The sequence below is a fragment of the Balaenoptera musculus genome, chromosome 17 (assembly GCF_009873245.2).
Source record: "Balaenoptera musculus isolate JJ_BM4_2016_0621 chromosome 17, mBalMus1.pri.v3, whole genome shotgun sequence".
Taxonomy (NCBI): Eukaryota; Metazoa; Chordata; class Mammalia; order Artiodactyla; family Balaenopteridae; genus Balaenoptera; species Balaenoptera musculus.
Genome location: NC_045801.1, coordinates 52,304,295 through 52,320,996, shown reverse-complemented (window position 1 = coordinate 52,320,996; position 16,702 = coordinate 52,304,295). Strand labels below are relative to the sequence as shown.

The following is a 16,702-nucleotide window of genomic DNA, read 5'->3' as shown; positions in this document are numbered from 1 at the left end:
TTTGGGTAACACAACAACTAGATTGATAGAACCGACATTTCACTTACAGGTTCCGCATGCCTGTGAAGTGAACAGTTGCTGGTGGTTGCACATGCCCCCTGTGGAAGGAAACAAAATGCTGTCCTGGGTTTTTGTAGGAGGTGCTTTTTTACAGAATCAAGAAGGTAGTGATGCCCTGGGGTAGTTGGTAACTAACTATATGAAACGAAATCTTGTACATATGTACTGAATATTGTCAGTAAGGACAGAAATGTGTTTTTTCATTACTACCATGAATCTTAAAATGTGACTCTACATTCAAGATAGTCTGTTGTCTAATCCATTCTGAAAAAAGAAGCTATAAGGTAACCTCGTCTTAGAGGTTCTGTTTGTACTATTGGGGAACAAATGTCAGACATGTGAGTGAGAACTAGTTAGAGGAACTGTCCAGCATTCCTCAATTCATTCATGACATGATAGCATTAATTATTTTCGTTGGTCTTACCTAATGCGAGTGAAACTACCAAGCTTTTGTGTTTGCTAGTACCACAACCTTGTGCTATAGATTTTGATTTCTTGTAGATTTTATGCTTTGTGTTGGGATGGCATGATTCATTCCTCTCTTTTCACTGTGAGTTTAAAAAATGCAGATTGTGTATTTCAAGGTATTACAATGTGTGTATAATTCAGAATTTTCCCCCAAGTATCTTGACTTCATTATTTAAAAGCTGCTGATGTATAATTTTTCAAAGTTTTAAAAAGTAATTAAGGCTGTCTTTAGACAAGACTGCTTATGAACGGAGAAGTAAGATAGGAAGTGACAATTAGCAGTGCCTTTTCAGGATTAGCCCATAAGGTGATATAAAGTATTTTTATTGTGTTCTTTAATTTTTGTGGGCTTCGTGTCATGACCTCTTCATTTTTTTTTCCATTCCAACATCTGCTGGCTTTTAAATGGAATAATTTCTTTGGTATTTTCAGTGTTTGAGGGTTGATTTGCACATACTCAAGCAACTGACTGGGTCAGATTTAGGATTGGGCTCTCATGCTGTTACCTTAATAACCAAAGCCTTTTTGGCCTTAAAATACAAAATGTACTTTATTTCATTGTTCTTTCCTTTTTTTTTTTTTTTTAAACAGGCTGCAGATACTTTGGCAGTGAGGCAAAAGAGAAGAATTTATGATATCACCAATGTCTTGGAAGGAATTGACCTAATTGAAAAAAAGTCAAAAAATAGTATACAATGGAAGTAAGTTACAAACCAGTACTCTGTTCTAAAACCTTTGTTTTTCTTCTCAGTGCTCTGTAAGATCTGACCTTTCTACCATTTGCCTCTCTGAAGGCCTCTATTTCAGCCATCTCCTCTAGTCACACCAGGCCCACCTGTGTCCCTGGACACACCTCTTTGGGCTTCTGTATGTGTCAATTCCATGTTGGGATGTCCCTTGCTCACTCCACTGTTTAATTTACACTCTTAAAATTAAAATCTTACTTTCTCCCTCAAGCTACTCATTTGGTACACACTGCATACTGCTTTGTATTATTAATTCCTCTCTGCCTAAGTATTTATCTGCCCACCTAGTATAAACTCCTTGAAAACAGGAACTGTGTCTTATACACAGGAATATGTACTTTGTAAATAATGGTTAGTTGAAATGCATGTTGTCATTTGTTAACTGTTGTATGTTTGAGTGTGATAAACACTTTCTGTTCCACAAATTTGTCCCCTTTAGCCTTAATTTTTTGGTTTATCTTAGCCAAAAATCCCACCAAAATATATTAAGAGGTTGTAATGTGTTTTACCAGCATCTCAGTCTATATAGTGAGACTTCCAGTGTGACGATTTGACTTTGACATCCTCTGGTGCCTCAGTCACCAGCCTGACCTTCTAGAAGACAAAAAGCACACTAGAACATGTTGAGAATTTTTGTATTTTGGTTGTTCTTGGCAATAAATTGTCTAAGCAAACATGTTCAGAGGTATATGGTGCTTAAATTTTCTAAGGATTTTAATGCTTGATTTTTAGAAGCGTGTAAAGATTTTTGTCTTGAATATATTCAGTGAGTTTTACTACTACAAAAATTAAGTGATGTTTACCTGGGTCTGATACTGGGGATATTAATTCTCATATGTTTTTAAGAGGTGTAGGTGCTGGCTGTAATACTAAAGAAGTCATAGATAGATTAAGATATCTTAAAGCCGAAATTGAAGATCTAGAACTGAAGGAAAGAGAACTTGATCAGCAGAAGTTGTGGCTACAGCAAAGCATCAAAAATGTGATGGACGACTCCATTAATAATAGATATCCTTTTAAATAAGCTATACGTATACATAATATCTATATATTCTTTCAGTCTGAAGATGAGTTACTTTATTCTAGTGTTTTTAGAGTTCAGTTTTGCAAGTGAATATAACATTTTAATTTTATAATCCTTCTAATGATTTATACTAATATTTAAAAATTTTTACCTTTTTAAGTTTACAGTGCATCAGTTAGCACCATTACTGTGTTGCATTGAGAAAAACAAATTCACCTACATTCAGTCTACCCACTGATAGGATGTAACATCTAGCTAAAGTGTGCTTAGGGGGTCTGCGAATTTGGAAGTCATTGTTAAGTGCATAGACATACTTAAATCATTGTTCTGTACTTAAATCATTCAGTGTTCTGAAGTAGTAAAAATTCAGCAACTCTCAAAGTTTTGAAAAATTAATTTTGGTTTGAAAATGAAATATTACAGGCCTGCAATCAGTCCAGGATACATTCTGCCTAATATTAACCCAAAGACAGTATTTACTGGAGGGTGGGGTTCCAAGGCTGGTGTATCTGTTGTATTGGGGGGAAAAATCATTAGTGATATACTCCATGTGTTTCTTACAGTCATTGTGTTCTCTTAGATATCCGTGACTCTCTTGATTTGTGAACTTACCTGTAGTCATATGGAACATTTTAACTACATTTATCTTGTACCACCTCTTATGAACTTTTGACTAATGTATACAATTTATTTTTCGTGTTGTCTTGTCTTTGGTGAACAAGTCCATGATCTCATTTGTTATTTCCTTTCTATGATCAGAACTCCTTAACAGTTTGATAATAATGGGGGTCTTCAACTGTGCCTTGTGGAACCCCAAGATTCAAAAAGCATTGAACTAGTTGATCATGCACTTTGCTGCACTGCTTTCCAAGATTGTGGCCACTCCCAATTCCCCAAACCATGACCCAAGAAGATTCTCGATGCAGAGGCTTGTATAGTTGCTCTTCACTCCCACTGAGAGCATCCTTTTTCCCATCAATATCCTTCCCCCTGAAGCTCCTGTCTCCATGAGGAATGTGTTTTCCATCTCTCTCCCAAGAGTTCTCAATGACAGAGAAATCAAAAGTGGCTTCTTCTTAGAGCAAAGGATGGACACTTCTCTTATGGACCTTTATGTGATTGTCTTTGCCTTTTCAGACTAAAGACTTGTGTTCTTTTTCATCTGACCATATGTGACAGTCCCTTCATGCATTTGGTCATTTTGTTTATTTTGGCCTTCAGATTTATTATCTTAATTTAAATGTCTAGACCTTGATATAAATGTTGTTTCCTTAACTCTATGACAGTACATTTTCCTATGTAACTCATGAAGACATCTGTAATTGCTTTAATGGTAAGTACTGTTAGTAAATTTTTTCTTACATTCTTCCTTTGATCAACCTATTTAGTGTAACGTGATTCAAAATTTTCCATGCACTCACCCTAAGTCATTATTTTCAGGACTTGTGGACATTTTTGGGTCTCACTCTACAGTGCCATGTATTGATAGGCTGCTTTCATTTCTGTTCCCATGCCAATAACTGCTTTTCCCAGCTTTCACTTCATTGCCCACATCGGTAGGTATAAACTATGTGTGGGAGAGGCACCTAAGACAGAGAGGGATTAAGCAACAGTCTCAAAGTCACAGAATCACAGAGTCAATGACTAAACTTGAACTAGAACACGGTTCTCATTGGCACTGTTTATGAAAATATATGTAGCAAGTGTGCTGGTCACAAATGGAACCCAAAGAAAGCATGAGGGCAGAGTAAGGTTTATCCATTTTATAATCAGGAAAATTATTCCTCACCCTATTCCATCCCCAGCCTCCGTGTTTTCCCCTTAAGATGACAATGTATTAGTAACTAAAATGGGGGGTGGGGGCTGTATTTCCATAATATATATAGTACAAGTAAAATGAAATTTTGCATACAGATTTAATTGTGCATGACCTATTAAAAAAGGACAGTCTTGTATCATGCACATACAAAAAATAATCTGCCGAACACCTTGCCAAGTGGAATCTGACTTTCATCTAAGACTACGCTGGTAATATATGTGGGCTTATTGCTCTACTTTGCCACCGTATTTCCCAAGTTTTCAAAGAAAGTTTGGGGAAGTATTTTTAATCTTCAACTCAGCAGAGACTGCTGTAGAATTTGGCTTCAAAAGTAAGTTCACTTAAGCTTAAGATTTCACTATATCATACCTAATCTCTAGTATCTCCAGTCATTTAAGTAGTATAAATACTTCAACTAAACAGTGTTACTTAACTAAGGCTAAAAGTTTTCGAGAATCTCAGACTTGACATGAGATTGGGTGAAAGCAATTTGTTTATGAGAATAGAGCTAACACATTTAACCTGTTCTAAGGTCTAACACATATATTGCCTCATTTAATCCTCCAAAAAAACCCTATGCAGTAAGTTATATTGCCTCCATTTTACAGAATTAAGAACAAAAGCCCAAGGTTACCTAGCTTGGGATTCAAATCCAAGCATTCTGACTCCACAGCCCACACTCTTGGCCACCCCATACTCTTGGCCACTGTATTACAGGATCAGTAGTATTTTCTAAAATGTAAAAATCTTTATTTCTTAATTTTTTTGACCAGGTGATACACTTTTGGCCATTCAAGCACCTTCTGGTACACAGCTGGAGGTACCTATTCCAGAAATGGTATGTATGTAGGATAACTTTTGTTAAAATGGATCTACAAGAGGGACAAATATATTTTCTTTAGCTGAACATGAGCTAATTGCAAACACTTTCAAGTTACTGCTTTTAAGTTGTCTGTTTGAAAGTACTGATATCTGAATTTAGATGTCTTCAGTACTTTGGTAAAATTATGGAAGTGACTGAATGAATCATTTAACATTTTACTTTTTTTAAAATTTGATTTTATTTGAGCTAGAAGACATCAAGGAATGAGTAATGATACAGTCAATAATCTTAAAACATCAGTTTGACTATATCTATAACCAACATAACAATCCTGAGGAAAAAGTTCACTTTAAATATCAACAATAATATATTGCTTTAAATTAGGTCTTTAAAAAAACATTTTCTGGCTTATTGAGTCAGAGATATTTATTGACTCTATGCTAATATAAATTTCATGATTTTAGTTTTCAGATTTAAATTTCCTGAAACAAACTTATTTGAAAACTATAACAATCAAAAAAGAGGTAGAAAAAATTACTGTTATCACCTCCCTCTCTTCTCCCAGCTATTCTAGAACTTTGTATTTAGGCGTTTACTGGTTTCTGAAGCCTCGGGATACAAATTACCTTTTTGAAATGGAGGGACTTTACATTTATATCTCTATAGGAAAACTCAGTTGTCTTTGTGCTTTGCTGAATGAAAAAAAGTTTCGACCTGTGAAATAGCTGCCATTTAAGACTGCACATTGAGATGACCACATCAATGGCGGCCAATGCCAGGGGATGGAGTTCCATACATGTGGAGAATGCTTGGAGCGCTGCTGCACACTGACATGTATAATTACACACAAATAGATGGTTTCCAGAATTCTACAACTGGGAGTTTTTGATGCCCAGTATTTAAGAAAAGCTTACTTTTAGGGGCAAGTGGTTTATAGCACTCAATATCCCATTCTACTCTTGGTCTCTTCTGTTTTGACTTAACGACTTAATTTTGTCATATTTAGTTAGTCCCTATAGCTTTGCCTGTCTTATTTTTAATGTTTCAGCTTACCTAGAAATGTTGACCTTTATTCATCTGTTTATGCCCAATAACTTCAAAGGGTCAGAATGGACAAAAGAAATACCAGATCAATCTAAAGAGTCATTCAGGACCTATCCACGTGCTGCTTATAAATAAAGAGTCCAGCTCCTCTAAGCCCGTGGTTTTTCCTGTTCCCCCACCTGATGACCTCACACAGCCTTCCTCTCAGCCCTCAACTCCAGTGCCTCCACAGAAATCCAACATGGCAACTCAGAACCTGCCTGAGCAACATGTCTCCGAAAGAAGCCAGAATCTTCAGCAGACTCCAGCCACAGAGTTATCTTCAGGTGGGTTCAGAGCCTTTGTTTTAAAAAGTAGAGAGGGGAAAATATGAATACTGTGTTGAACAAGTTGGAGAGCTTTTCTGAATTTCTCAATTGTGATGTTATTCTATTATCTAGTATAGGAGGCAAAATAGTAAACCTGATCAACAAGTATTAATTTTGTGTCTTCTGTGTGCCCAGCACTGGAATATGTATTATGAGGAAAATTTAAAAAACAGATCCTGTCTATAATTATACTACTACTACTTGTTTCATAGACTGTGTAAATATATGTATTTGCAGTTTTCCTTAGGATTCCATTTTTGGAATTAAACCAAATTTGTTCCCCCACCCCCCTTTTACTATTTACATGTCAGCTTTTTATCTGAGATTTATTTTGTAAGGTTCTTTTATCTCTTAGTAACTCTAGTATATATAATTGAAATTTGTTCTACGTTTAATAAAAATCATACTAGGGATGACTATAGTGACTTATGTCTCCTGTTTCTCTGTATTCTCTATTGTTACACTTTTTATTTGGAAAGCTTAGTTTTATAGGGTTGATAAGTGGTCTCAACTCCAATTATTTAGGAAATTTTGTCTTCCTAAGTTGTTTGATCTGTGAAATGATAAATAGCTAAAAACTGGGCATCAGGAATAGGGGCCACATTTCTTAAATTTATAAAATTTCCTCAGTATCCAGTCCTTTTCCCTTGGTTATTACATGGCTAGGTATTTGCCAACTCCTTAGTGGTTCCAAATAAAGGACCCATGGTTGCTGAATGAGTGACTGCCACGCAATCTAGACGTAGTATTGCAGATAATTTAAAAACTATATTGTATATATTCCAATTTGTTTATTTTTACCTTTATCCTTTTGGGATGTGGTCTACTCTTTGAGTTCACAATAGGTAAGAGTGAGACTAAAAAGATCTAACTGGATACAGAATATTTTTCAGCTTCTTGTTGCCCATATCCTTCCCCTATAAGTATTTCCACACCATAGGCCATAGGGATGCACAACAGAAAGTGTCATCTTTCAAAAGCTTATAATCTAATTGGGAAGAATAAAGTAGGCAGGCTTATGGTTTAGCTCAGACACAATTAGTACATTGGCTTTCACAAAGCATTAAAGAAACTTTTGAGCATTTCATTTCTGTACATGATTTTGTATTTGGAAATAGTAAAGAAAACAATTTGGGGCCAGATTAGAGAGGGCCTTGAATATCAGACTGAGTTAGGACTTGGACCTATAAACCAATGAAGATTTGTGACCAGGGAAGTGGCACGTTTAGAACTGTATACTGGTGAACACAGAAGTAACGTGATTAGGAAAGAAGAGGCTTTTGGCCCTGGGAAGAAGATATTAGAGGCAATGAAGACAGAAGATAAGATGTTTGCAGTTATGCAACTGTGAGAGAACACTGAGGCTAAAATGGGGTGATGACAATGGGATTGGAAAGAGAAATAAGGAAGATCTGAGAAATACTCTTTAGGCAAAATAAGTAACCTTTGATGTGTGAGATCTGAAGATAAAGTTAACAGGAGGACTGTAAAGTGATGTTGCACTTTTAAGGTTGGGTCATTGGGAGAATTATGGTAACACTGACTTTAAAAACTGAGGAGTCAGTTTTGGGAAAACAATGATGAGTTTTTGGGGCTAAATCTTGAGTTCCGAAGTTTAAAAGTAATGCCAAGTACAGATTAGGTGTCATGAAAATTCTGTTTCCATAAAGTTCTAGTACTTTAATTTCGTACTTTTAATCAGGATGCTGATGTTAAATATAACTGCTTAATATATACTGTGTTTAAATATATGCTGTTTAAATATAACTGCCTTTTTGCTGTTAATAAAGAGAAGTGTAAAAAAACTTTATCACAATTCTCTTTCCAGCGGGATCTATTAGTGGAGATATCATTGATGAGTTAATGTCTTCTGATGGTAAGTAGTTAAAAAATTTAATAAATATAACCTTATACATCAATAATGCTTTTCTAGAATTTATGAGTGGCACATGATTTAAAAGAAATGAAGAACCTATATTTTTTAACTGCTTAATGTACTATGATGATTCATGAAATTTATAGTAAGTTATAGGCATCTTTCAGAATTTTTTGCCTGCATTTTGAAGAAAAAGAATTCATAAGGGGATACTTATCACCTTTACTGAATAAACTTCTAAATTGTTGGCATACTAGCCCTTTTTACACCTGAAGAATTTGGCCAAGAAGAGTAAAACAGTGTATCTGAGTCAACAGGAAATCTGAAAACATAGTTTTGTAAACACTCCTACCATGGCCAATTTCAAGCTGCCAATGTGAAGTCAGTATTACTAAGATTAGCCACATCATCGTCTAATCTAAAATAATTCTTAAAAATCAACTAGCTATAATACGGTAGTTACTTTAACAATTACTCTCTGGGCCTCACCTTTCTAAAAGTTCTTGGATTCAGAGTCCTGGTTCCTAACAAATATGTATAGCTGAGACCTAGGAAGTGGCAGCTGTTAAATTAGCCAATGGCACAGTAACCACTTAGACATTTATCAAACACCTCTGTAAAAGCAGAGAATTTCAGCATATTTATTAATTTATGTCTAGTTCCTTTCTCTGTTTTCAAAGTGGTAGCTTATTTAGCAGATCAGAGAAAATACTTTGACCAGTGTTTCTGAATCATAAATTTTAGTGACAAGTTCAACCAATAAAAATTAACTTCTGTTTCTCAAGCTAACACTTATAATCAATGCATAAAGTGTCTTTAAAGAAGAATCTTTCAAAATATACACAAAATACAAGTCATTAATTTGATCATTACATTTCCTATTATATATTTTTAAAAAATTGCTGTACAACATGGGAAACATAATTTGGCTTGATGTTTTTGATAGTATTTTATGTTAGACATCATTACCTGTATGTAGAAACCATCTCTAACACTGAATTTATTTTTTGCTTGCAGTGTTTCCGCTTTTACGGCTTTCTCCGACCCCGGCAGATGACTACAACTTTAATTTAGATGATAATGAAGGAGTTTGTGATCTGTTTGATGTCCAGATACTAAATTATTAGATTCCATGGAAACTTGGGACTGTTATCTACCTCTAACTGTGTAACATTTTAGACGTCTTAATAACCTAAGTATTTAAAATTATGAATGTAACACCTTTTTAGTTCACTGATTCTGAAATGTTCTTCCCTAATACTTTCTTTTTTACTTCACAAAACTTCAACCATAAGAACAAAGGATTCTGATTGCTTCAGGGGAAAAAGTGATTTCATATCCACCAACTCCCTACCCTCAAGTAATTACATTCTGGAATTTCAACTTTTCCTCCCATTCTGAATCCTTCTGTTTTTTTCCTTATATGAGAGGAAAGTTAAAGTAGACTTAAGGTCATCAAAAACAAAAAAGTTGGCCAAGGGCTCATCATTTGTTTGTCTTACATTTTTACTGCCACGAGACTGTCCGTATTTCTGTGTATCCTCTGATCCAGACATTCACTGCCACTTATAAAGTGAAGGGTGTAAACTAGGATATATTAACTGTTTCAGTGAACAGATTTTGTGAAGTGCCTTCTGTTTTAGCACTTTAAGTTTATCACATTTTGTTGACTTCTGACATTCCACTTTCCTAGGTTATAGGAAAGATCTGTTTATGTAGTTTGTTTTTAAAATGTGCCAATGCCTGTACATTAACAAGATTTTTAAAAATAAAATTGTATAAAGCATTTAATTTATTGGTCTTTTTGGGGAATTTGATGCATCACCAGTGTATTACAACTGAGCCATTAATCTTGTAGCTTCATCAACATTAACTGGTTCGTTTTCAGGACACTGCTGAGGAATCTGGAGAGAAAATTACATTTAAAAATTCAGATAACAATAGCAAACAAAAATGACATAATCTACTGACATAAAATCTATTATTCAATATAATTTCTTCTAGTTGTACTTCTGGAAATAGAACAATAAATTCCCATATTTTAGACTCAATGTTTTAAAGTCTGAATAAGCTATACATAATACAGAGCCAAATACTAAAAATTACAATCAATACAGGCTTTGAAAATTTGGAGTTTAATTTATTAGCCTTCAGTTTATTAGCCAGAACAAAAGGAAGTGATTTCCACTCACCAGCTGTTTCTGCAGAGGTTCAAGGGAAAGGCCTTTTAAGAAGTGTGCAAGTTCCTTTTGTATATTTACAAAAGCTTTATTCACTCTGTTAACTTTTTCATCGTTCATGATGTTTATCTTTAAAAAAAAGGAGAGCCTTAATCCGTGATCTCACAACCATTAAGGATAAAAATACAGGCAACCTTAATTTAATCTTGTTACCCCCCAAATCTATAAACTCTTATCAATCCTACCAATTTGTGGAGACAATTTACACTAAAATTCTTACAGTCTTATTGGGACATTTTAGACAAAAGGTTCTGTTTTTTTAAAAATAAGAATTGTGTGGATATACCTCATACCTTGACTTTCCTGGTATAAGCAGGCCAAAATATGTGACCACGATCTTTCTAAGCTACGGTGCTATCGTCTCTCATCTGTAAAATGAGGAACCTGGATGGCATGCTTCCAGGGTCCTTCTAACAGTACGTCTCTGAATCCTTCCTTGATGGAAGTGCCTGGCAGTCTCCTGAGGACAGCGGCCCCTGTAGCCTTCCTCGCTTGAATCTTAAAGGTGGGGGTGGTATTCTTGTTCTTCACAGCTGCTCCCCAACTCTTTCTCCTTCAAAACTTTTGGCTCTTTTGCATTTTATGCATCAGGACATTCTGACACCCCTCTCCTCATTACTGTCACCTACCAACACCATGATTACTTGCTCCTTTGTGAAAGATCTCAAACCATGGCTCACTGACCCCTCTCACGCCTGGCGTCGCTGCTTAATGGCTACAACAAAAACCTATCCTATGGCTTCTTAATCTCTTCAGGTCCTCATCTCCGGGGGTCTTTTCCACGACCTACCTTGCCATCACTCCCATGCATCACCTTAGGCTGCATCATTACCTGTTACCGCACCACCTCCTATCCTTCTATTCACTTATTTTATTAATAATTCTTAAATCTCACTGAAATCTTTTCCTACCAAGTTCACTATTGTTCACATTTTCATATCCCCACTTTTTCCTTTAGCCTGCACAGATTCCATGACCACTAATCAGTCACTCCTTCACACCCTCTTAACTCTCCTTCTCTTCTCTCCCTCAATCAGACTTGCCTGGCGACCTAGCTAAACTCAAGTATCAGCCTTTTCTGAGCCCCAAACTGAAGCTGTAGAAAAGCATAACTGGCTGACTGGCTTCACTTTAAGTTCACGGCCACCAACTTCAATTTACCATTTATACAGTGCCTGGCAATCGTACGACCTCCCCCTAAGTTAGGCTGCTTTCTCATAAAAGTGTTCGATACTTTCTCCAACCAGGCTGCCTACCCACAGATCTTTTCCATTAGCATCCATAAAGCTTCTAGGACTTCCTATCCAAACAAAATAATTTTCCTCAAATACACCAAGCCTTCACCCAGCTGGGGGTCTTTGCACTCACTATTCTTTCTGCCTAGAACATGCTGCTCCCAACACTTCCCAGCAGTTTGCATCACTGGCTCCTATCAGTCAGGTCTTGGCTTCAATGTCAACCCTGAAGACAATTCTACCTAAAACTGTCACCCCCAAACCCCAGTCATATCACCCAGCTTTATTTCCTTTTTAGCATTTCCAAAGTCATGAAATTGCTCCACCAAAAAGTTTAACTCAGCTAGTTCATGAAGACTGAAAGATAAAATGTTACATTTCTATGCACCATTATGATAATTACTAAGTCCTCTAGAGGTGACTCCACCTACTACTTAAGCTTGAAAACATTTTCTTGAATAATCTTCTTAAGGAGCCTACTTAATCTTGAAGAAATTTCCCATTCCCCAAATATTTTGAAATAAAGATAGAGCAACTCCTTTCTTTTCAAATTTTGTATTTTAAGAAACAAAATATTTTATCTTCTATTTTTAGGCTTCTATCTGAGTTCTAGATATCTTCAGAGAAATAAGAATTACCGAGGAGAAAAAGAATGGGTGTTGACTGACATTCCATGTCTTGGCTCTGTTGAAAGCTTCTTGAATATATATTAGTTTAGAGATAACTTTTCCATACCATGGTTTTTTATGATTTCTATGCTCTGAGAAAGCTATTAAAACTGTTACTTGGAGCCTCATACACTTGCAGTTAAAATGCTTTCTTCTTTTTGCACATTTGGATTCAAGAAAGGGAGGTTATTTTTCTTCATCTTTTTTTCTTTTTTAAAACAAATGTTTAAAATCATCTTGCTTTTGTAGGAAAGGCTAAGAACCTGTTTTAAATATTAGCATTCAGTTTTTCAGTAGCTTTGCTTGTAAACAATAAAGTCAGAGTGCTTAAGTGATACTAACCTTCTTCAGATTAGTGGTAACTGGTTTTGCTTTATTTTTAACCTTAAAGCTTTTTTGGCTGGCTATGTGGAATACATTCCTGGACTTCCGTCCTCTTAGTTTGTTCTTGGCCATTGTCTAGGAAAGAAAGAAAAGGAGCTCAATTAAGTTGCCCACGTTTATAAACTAAATCAATTTAAGTTTTGGAAGTAAAGGTACCAATTAAATCTAAGAAATTCCACCTTACTCCTGATTATTTTTAAAATTGCTGCTTGTATTAAAATTATCTCTATGTCCTTTTGGTTCTACTAGATTTTTCTGTTTCAGTGCAGAGTGTGTAGCTAATTCTTTTCTGCATCTCCAGCACCTGGCCCATAAGAGGCTCCGCATTAATTTCTGCCAGTTAGATTCATTAATTAATATTCTCAACACAGCAATTGTTTTTTTTCAGCTCTCTGCAGCATCTGACAATGCTAACCATCACCATCCATCCTTCTGCTAGTTTACATACTGCTATTCCATTCTGGTTCCTTTCATACTCTAGGACTGACTCCCTTCTCCTTCTTTCTTTCATTCCTTTTTACTTGCCCCATTTTCACTCCTGTGTGCACCTCCTCAAAACCAGTACTTAATCTTACACTTCCTAACCCCCGCGTTAAATTACTTTCATGACTTCCACATCACCTCTATGTGAATGACTCTTGTCTAAAAACTGTAGGTATTATCTTTGTTTTATAGCTAAACACACTAAGCCTATAAATTCTACTTGAGAAACATCTCTCAAACCTGTCTTTAACAATGCACATGAGGAACAATTTAAAAAATATTAATAGTTAAGATTTATTAAGCTTTTACTACATGTACAGCACTATGCTAACATTTTATGTGTTTTAACTAATTTACTCCTTACAACAACACTTTGTAGGAGGTACTATTTTATCATTTTATAGATTAAAAAAAAAAACTGATGCAAAGAGAAGTTAATCTGCCCATTGTCGCACTATTAGTAGTCAGAGAATGCCAAGATTCAAAGCCAAGCAGACTAGATCCTGAGCTCTCATTATGTGATGTGGCCTCTCGTATATAAATAAAAATGCAGTACAAAAACATGATTTAGTACTGCCTAGTTCAGGACTGGGTTACTGCTTTAGTCCCTAGGACTATTTGGTTAGACTCTGGGTTGGGACAAACTATACCCATGGACCCAATCAGGTCAGGCACCTGTCTTTGTAAATGACGTTTTATTAGAACGCAGCTATGTCCATTCGATTATGTATGTTTTGTCTGTGGCTGCTTTCCTGCGACAACTGTGGCTCGCAAAGCCTAAAATATTTACTATTTGGCCCTTTACAGAAAGACTGTCAACCCCTGGCTTAAGCCACATGCATTCAAGTCTATTCTGCATAGTGGTATAAAATGAACCGTCCCAATGTTAAAATCCTTCAGTGGCTCCTCCAACCCACAAGGAGCAATATTCTTTGTCCTGACATATTGCTGGAAACCTGACTCTAGCATAAATCTGTCAAAGGTATCTCCTGCTATTTCTCTATACCCACTCTAGTCTACTAATTACTCTCTGAAGACACCTTGCACATTCTTCCTTTCTTCCCTTTGCTCACATTGTATCTCTCCTTCAATGTCTAGCCTCAGGAACAACAGAGACAGCAATGTTTCCGAACCCCAACAGAACTCCTTCTAAAAAAAAAAAAAAAAAAAATGAACACAGTAGAAAATACACATAAACCACCCCCAAATTAAATAATCTAAAATCCTTCCAATAAGTAACCAAAATCCAACCATTCATCTAGTATTCATTAATCAATTACTATGTACCAAGTGTGGTACAGAACCTATATACATACATATGAAACATATACAAACACAAGAAACAAAGATAGGTGCTGTAATTGACAGCATACGAGTGGAGTCACAAAAGGGAAAGATCCAATAGAGTTGGGGACTTAAGGAAGGTTCGTGGAGAAGCTGATAGCCTAGTTGGGGGTGGGGGGGGGTTAGGGGGATAGGGATTTTCTCTAACAACCACGTGGAAACTGGTGACAACAGAACAACCCAAAACTGGTACCCTGCCGTGGGCTGAAGGCCCAGCAGGCATGGGGGTTTCAGGCCTGAGCCAGCAGGCCTGCGGCCGAGTAGGACTGCCTAAGGCAGCGAGCGACGACGGAACGGAGCCGCCAGACGGCAGCAGCCCGCGGACGGCCAGTCCTGTCTCAACCCTCGGAAACTTCACGCCAGCGCGCCGGAAAATTTTTCTATTAACCTCTCACCAGTCCTCCGATACCCTCTTGCAGGGGTTTAAGCTCCAGGTAACGCCATCTGCATGCGCAGGATCCAGGAAGTTCCGGGTTGAAGGAGCCAGTCAAGGGTCCTCTCTCAGGCCGTAGTTCCGCCCACCGAGCGAAACTCCGCCCACAGGGCGGAGTGCTGCCCCGTGAGCTTGGTCCTGACGGAGATAAGCCCCGCCCACCGTGCGTCGTTCCGCCCACCGAGCGTCGTTCCGCCCACGGTCTGGTTCCCACCCACCTAACGTAGTCCTGTCCATAGAACCATGTCAGCTGCGGAGCACCCTTCCCTAAACACAGGACCCTCCCTGTTAACTTCCCTTGCCGTTCGCTGGGTTAAGAACCTCTACTCATCATTTTGTAATAAAATGAAGTGTGAGTATTTAAGTTTATTCCTCTGCCCTCATCCCAGCCCTAGCACCAATAGTTAGCTAATTGTTCCAGCACCATTTATTAAAATAAATGTTTTCCTACTAATTTACAATATCACTTGTATTGTACTCCAAATCTTTATCTATACTTTAGTCTGTTTCTTGACATTATATTCTATTTTCCCAATATTTTTGTATACATTTATGCCCACACATTACTGTTTTAATTACTATAGGTTTATAAAGTGTTTTAACACACACAAAAAAAAAAAAAAAAAAAAAGAACCTCTACTCAGCTGAGGCGTCGAAGACGCGGCAAAGTCTCGAGTTCCTCGCGGGGGTATGTGTACAGAAACCACCCGAAGTGTCTGAGTCACCAGAGCCACACAGACCGTAACACAGGTAGTCGGCCCTCAGCCGCTTACTGCTGGCTGGCTCTGTCCGCGCTCCCAGGAGGTGGCGCTGCGCACCTCTGAGTGGCGTCCCAGGTTTGGTTGGAGGAACAAAGAACCTAATGTCTGGAACAGATCTAGACCTATAATCTCCCGAGGAAAAATTTGTAGTAAGCCAAAAGTTGAAATGCTTTTCTCATTGAAGTTTCCTTGCTTCAAAATGAGAATTTCTGACAGCACAGCAGAGGCACAAGAAAATATCAGTAAGTTGTAAAACAAGAATCAGGGAACTTAGAAAATCTTAGAAGAAACATTTTTGCCTTCCAGTTTTATGTCTGTGTGTGTATATTTCCCAGTTAAGGTGTTCTGGGTTGAGTTTTCTAGAAAATCGAATCACTTCTTCCAAGAGGATCTTTCCACTAAGGTAACAGTTTTCACTTGTTCCCTCATTTTATTACGGTCTTAGGGAAAGCCAGCTTTTAAACAAATGTAGAAGTACTGACATTTTTATATCATTTTTGTAACGGTACATGAGTTCTGCTCTAAGTATCAAAATAAGGCCAAAGTACCATTCCCCTTTTGCAAGTGAGAATGCTGAGGCTCAGAGTCTAAGCCATTTTCGGTATCCACACAACTAGTAATTGACAAAGCCAAACTAGAATCCACGTGGGCTGGCCCTCTGTCAAGTCCTCTTCCCGCCAAATCAGCCACTTGCCTGCTTATAGAAATATGAACCACGTTTACAGTAAATCATTTTATTGTTTATGTCTATCACAAAGAATTAGGGAATACGTTAAGGAATGAGGAATAATTACTTGTCAATGTAATTTTATTAAAACTCTGTATTTTTTCTAAAGAGTGACTTTTAAAAGCACCTTAAAATGCATTATAGGGCTTCCCTGGTGGCGCAGTGGTTGAGAGTCTGCCTGCTAATGCAGGGGACACGG

General features: G+C 37.1%; 2 protein-coding genes across 11 annotated transcripts in view; one reads left to right on the top strand and one right to left on the bottom strand.

Moving 5' to 3' along the window:
• Window positions 1-10,019, top strand: part of E2F5 (E2F transcription factor 5) — a 28,969-nt gene extending 18,950 nt beyond the window's left edge. Inside the window, exons 2-8 of the mRNA XM_036830696.1 lie at window positions 1,120-1,229; window positions 2,121-2,282; window positions 3,588-3,631; window positions 4,891-4,955; window positions 6,043-6,310; window positions 8,181-8,228; window positions 9,246-10,019. Of these exons, the coding sequence (XP_036686591.1) occupies window positions 1,120-1,229; window positions 2,121-2,282; window positions 3,588-3,631; window positions 4,891-4,955; window positions 6,043-6,310; window positions 8,181-8,228; window positions 9,246-9,355 (807 nt within the window). The 3' untranslated portion in view covers window positions 9,356-10,019. The remainder of the gene's footprint in view (window positions 1-1,119; window positions 1,230-2,120; window positions 2,283-3,587; window positions 3,632-4,890; window positions 4,956-6,042; window positions 6,311-8,180; window positions 8,229-9,245) is intronic.
• Window positions 9,998-15,112, bottom strand: RBIS (ribosomal biogenesis factor). 10 transcript variants are annotated; one of them, XM_036830697.1, is made up of 5 exons: window positions 14,978-15,112; window positions 14,279-14,387; window positions 12,714-12,830; window positions 10,421-10,537; window positions 9,998-10,132 (listed from the first exon to the last, which is right to left on the bottom strand). In XM_036830697.1, the coding sequence occupies exons 2-5, from the start codon at window positions 14,285-14,287 to the stop codon at window positions 10,061-10,063; spliced, it is 315 nt and encodes a 104-aa protein (XP_036686592.1). In that variant the 5' UTR covers window positions 14,288-14,387; window positions 14,978-15,112; the 3' UTR covers window positions 9,998-10,060. The 10 variants fall into 10 exon arrangements, with proteins under 10 accessions (XP_036686592.1, XP_036686596.1, XP_036686594.1 ...); XM_036830701.1 differs by having other exon boundaries at window positions 14,312-14,387; XM_036830699.1 differs by having other exon boundaries at window positions 14,971-15,104.
• Window positions 15,113-16,702: the final 1,590 nt, after the last annotated feature.